The 4,852-nt window shown below is 47.4% G+C and overlaps 1 protein-coding gene across 1 annotated transcript in view; it reads left to right on the top strand.

Annotated features, from left to right (window-relative positions):
- Positions 1 to 2,425: 2,425 nt before the first annotated feature.
- The window catches only part of LOC105003096 (chromosome unknown open reading frame, human C10orf67), a 29,992-nt gene continuing 27,565 nt past the window's right edge, over positions 2,426 to 4,852 (top strand). The window contains exon 1 of the mRNA XM_010860063.1: positions 2,426 to 2,592. Within this exon, the coding sequence (XP_010858365.1) occupies positions 2,426 to 2,592 (167 nt within the window). The remainder of the gene's footprint in view (positions 2,593 to 4,852) is intronic.

Genomic DNA, 4,852 nt, shown 5'->3' with positions numbered 1-4,852 from the left:
GTGGGCCTTAGAAAGCATCACTATGAACAAAGCTAATGGAGGTGATGGAATTCCAATTGGGCTATTTCAAATCCTAAAAGATGATGCTGTGAAAGTGCTGCACTCAATATGCCAACAAATTTGGAAAACTCAGCAGTGACCACAGGACTGGAAAAGGTCAGTTTTCATTCGAATCCCAAAGAAAGGCAATGCCAAAGAATGCTCAAACTACCACACAATTGCACTTATCTTACACGCTAGCAAAGTAATGCTCAAAATTCTCCAAGCCAGACTTCAAGAATACATGAACCATGGACTTCCAGATGTTCAAACTGGATTTAGAAAATGCAGAGGAACCAGAGATCAAATTGCCAATGTATGCTGGATCATTGAAAAAGAAGAGAGTTCAAGAAAAACATCTATTTCTGCTTTATTGACTATGCCAAAGCCTTTGACTATGTGGATCACAATAAACTGTGGAAAATTCTGAAAGAAATGGGAATACCAGACCACCTGACCTGACTCTTGAGAAATCTGTATGCAGGTCAGGAAGCAACAGTTAGAACTGGACATGGAACAACAGACTGGTTCCAAATAGGGAAAGGAGTACATCAAGGCTATATACTGTCACTCTGCTTATTTAACTTATGTGCAGAGTACATCATGAGAAACTCTGGGCTGGATGAAGCACAAGCTGGAATCAAGATTGCCAGGAGAAATATCAATAACAGATATGCAGATGACACCACCCTTATGGCAGAAAGTGAAGAAGAAATAAAGAGCCTCTTGATGAAAAGTAAAAGAAGAGAGTGAAAAAGTTGGCTTAAAGCTCAACATTCAGAAAACTAAGATCATGGCATTGAGTCCCATCACTTCATAGCAAATAGATGCGGAGACAGTGGAAAGAGTGGCTGACTTTATTTTTCTGGGTTCCAAAATCACTGCATATGGTGACTGCAGTCATGAAATTAAAAGACGCTTACTCCTTGGAAGGAAAGTTATGACCAACCTAGACAGCATATTAAAAAGCAGAGACACTACTTTGCCAACAAAGTCCATTTAGTCAAGGCTATGGTTTTTCCAGTGGTCATGTATGGATGTGAGAGTTGGACTATAAAGAAAGCTGAGCACCAAAGAATTGATGGTTTTGAACTGTGGTGTTGGAGAAGACTCTTGAGGGTCTCTTGGAATGCAAGGATTTCCAACAAGTCCATCCTAAAGGAAATCAGTCCTGAATATTCATTGGAAGGACTGATGCTGAAGCTGAAACTCCAATACTTTGGCCACCTGATGCGAAGAGCTGACTCATTGGAAAAGACCCTGATGCTGGGAAAGATTGAAGGCAGGAGGAGAAGGGGATGACAGTGGATGAGATGGTTGGATGGCATCACCGACTCAGTGGAGATGAGTTTGAGCAGACTCTGGGAGTTGGTAATGGACAGGGAGGCCTGGTGGGCTGTGGTCCATGGGGTCACGAAGAGTCAGACACGACCGAGCCACTGAACTGAACTGAAGACCAGGCAATGACATGTAGATGATATCAGAAATATGTTTGCTATCATATCAGGGCGGTACATAATTTAAAATAAAGGATAGCAACAATTTCACTCTAAGGAACTTCTCTTATTATTGTAGAAACAGTAATAATGAATTCCACACAACACCTTATAACTTAGTGACTTACCTGGTGGGCCTTACCTGGTTAAGCTTCCCCATTGCCAGTGCAAGGGACACGTCTGGATCCTTGCTTGGGAACCAAGATGGATCCCACATTCCCCAAGACGAGACCAAGGAAATAATAAATACGGTATAGTTTAAAACAATGCATTGGTTCTGACACTTTACGTTAAATATGAATTTTAACCCTTTTAGTTTCTGTAAATAAATTTTTGTCCACAAACGCCTACGTTTATGGGCAAGTGGTAGGTATAGGCAATTCATCAACTGCCTGTTTCCCTCTTATTATGGGATTGCTCTGAGAACCCAGGGCTCATTATGTAAAGGGCGTCCTTATTAGCCAGGTGCACTATTTTCCATCCTCCTGGAGGTTTGACCTTTAGCATTGGGCGGAAGGTCACTAAAACGAAGACTGTGGAGCACCGTTGAAAGTAGCCTGCAGAGGGTTTGTTGACGCAGAAACACAGCTCAGGAATCCACGCCCCTTAGTGCATGGGCCTTGCAGGAGGCTGAGCTCTGAGCTTTCGCACAGGAGAAGGCACAGAGGGTTCGGAGCGTGGTGGGCTGCCGCCGTGTTATCTTCAGGAGTCCAGCTTTCCTGGGGACACGTCAGCGGCGGCCTGGTCCATACACGTCCAGGACAGGAAGTCCTGAACCAGGTGGGCAGTGGAAACGACAGTCGGGCGACTCCCGGCCCAGCTGACCCCAGGCTTCCAGCCGCGCCAGCGCCCTGGGATTCTGGCGCAAGGCCGGTTGCCCGGGAGTCGCCATGGCAACGGACGCCGGGTTCTGGACTCCGCGGGCGGCGCATGGCCTAGCGGCCACCTCCCCGTCTCCCATGGAGGTCTGTGGCGACTCGGCGCCCGAGACCGAGGAGTGCTGGAGGATTATCAGGAATCTCGAGTCCACTCTTGAACAATTTCGGCTCAGTCCCAGGTGACCGGCGCGACCTGCAGCGCCCGGGCCCGTGCCCCTGCCGGCGCTCCACCGCTCCCGGGTTCTCTAGCTCCAAGCCCCCAGGCAGCTGTTTTGATATCTAAATATACTACCGTGTACCAAGCACGGACTCTGGGGCCAGACTGCCTGGGTTCAAATCCTCCTGACACTCCAAGGGCCCAAGACTTGGGCGAGTTAGTCAACTTCTCTGTGCCGCCTTATCTTTTCAGGAAAACAGCCAAGATGGTGGTGCACAGCGCCTCCTTCATAGTTCATAGTGAACATTCAATGAGTCAATCTGGAAGATCGACATACAAATAGGGTACATAGTATCGTGCAAGTGTTTGCCAATATAATTATCTTGTTTTTGACCCTTTTGGACAGTTTTTTCATCTTATAATCCTTTGCCCTCCTCTGTCCCAGTTTTATTTGGATAATGTAGACCTGATGCTTGGGGTGGGGGAACTGGGAGGGAGGTATTTTTCTTTCTAAAAACCTTTTGAAATCCCTTAAATGGCCCTCACTAGGTTAACTGCTCTAGGTGCCCTAAGACAGGGACCCTCGTGGTGCCAGGTGGGCTGGCTGAGACACCAGCCCTGCAACTGGCGTCTCTCTAGGGTAGGATGAAGGGCGCAGAGCCCCGTGGTGGGGACTGACGCAGTGAGATGGCGCTGCCAGCCCAGCTGCCCCCGCTGAACTGTGTTAAGTGAGTGCCTTTGTGAAAAGAGATGGGGATGCACTCAGAACCCGGTTGATTGGTGGTGTGAAAGCACATATTGGCGGTAGGGGATGGTGGGCACGGTGTTGAACTGCTCTAGTTGTTGACTAAGAGAGATGACTTCCTACCGTGGATTCCTTGGTGTTCCTGGTGGGGAGCTTCTCCAGCAAAATGCACTGGCTGTGCTCAGCAGCCAAACTGGCAGTGCCTGGGGCTCAGTCAGTGCTTGTTGTCTGAATAAAGGAGCTGTGGATGCCCCTGTGAGTTTCTCTTCATCGGCAGGACCCAGGCCAGCTGTTGGTGCTCTGGTATCTGGTGTGCATGAGAGAAGCTGCAGTCTTGGGGTGAGGAGAGAATCAGGCACTGGGGAGGCACCAGTCAACAAACCGACAGAAGCCTGTCCTTTCTGAAGTTTACATCCTAGGCAGGAAACCAGCGATAAATAAGCCGACTCAGTAATAAAGTCAGTTAAGTGGTGGTGAGTGCTAAGGAGGAAACAGAGCAGAAGAAATAACGTGTGGAGTGGAGAAGAGGGTTGTAATTTTATTTTTTTGGTCATACCATGTGGAGTGTGGGGATCTACCAAGGATAGAACCCAGCCTCCTGCATTGGAAGTGCTGAGTCTTAACCTCTGGACCACCAGGTAAGTCTTACAGGGCTATAATTTTAGATTCTGTGTTCAAGGAAGACTTCTTGGAAATGACTTTGGGAAGAAGAACTGCAGACTTGAGAGGGGGACCTTTCTGCTCTATCAGGGAGCAAGTGTTCCAGGCAGAGGACAAGAAGTAAAGGAGAGTGGGCATAGGTGTCACGGGACCAGCAATGAGGCTGGTGTGGCTGGAGAAGAGTGATGGAGGAGAGCTCAGAGGTGGATGGTGCTCATGGTGTGGAACCTAGATCACTGTAAGGACTGCAGCACTGACCTTGAATGAGGTGGTCAGATGTGGTTGTTCCAACACCCCCAAGCAATTCTCTAATTCTCAGCAGACAGTGATTGGGTATGTCTTGTAGTTTGCTTATTTATGTATTTTACTTAAAATATGGTTGCTGTACAATATTATGTATTATAAGTTACAGGTGAACAATAGAGTTACTCCTAATTTTTAAAGGTTATACACCGTTTATAGTTATTATAAAATGTTGGCTGTATTCCCCATGTTGTACAGTATATCCTTGTAGCTTACATCAGTTCAGTCCAGTCGCTCAGTTGTATCCAACTCTTTGTGATCCCATGGATTGCAGCACACCAGGCTTCCCTGTCCATCACCAACTCCCAAAGCTTGCTCAAATTCATGTCCATCGAGTTGGTGATGCCATCCAGCCATCTTATCCTCTGTCGTCCCTTTCTCTTCCCACCTTCAGTCTTTCCCAGCATCAGGGTCTTTTCCAATGAGTCGGTTCTTTGCATCAGGTGGCCAAAGTATTAGAGTTTCAGCTTCAACATCAGTCCTTCCAATGAACACCCAGGACTGATCTCCTTTAGGATGGACTGGTTGGATCTCCTTGCAGTCAAAGGGACTCTCAAGAGTCTTCTCCAACACC

The sequence above is a fragment of the Bison bison genome, unplaced genomic scaffold (assembly GCF_000754665.1).
Source record: "Bison bison bison isolate TAMUID 2011002044 unplaced genomic scaffold, Bison_UMD1.0 scf7180017864461, whole genome shotgun sequence".
Classification (NCBI taxonomy): domain Eukaryota; kingdom Metazoa; phylum Chordata; class Mammalia; order Artiodactyla; family Bovidae; genus Bison; species Bison bison.
Note: the sequence above shows the minus strand (reverse complement) of the source record. Positions and strands in the feature narration are given on the sequence as shown.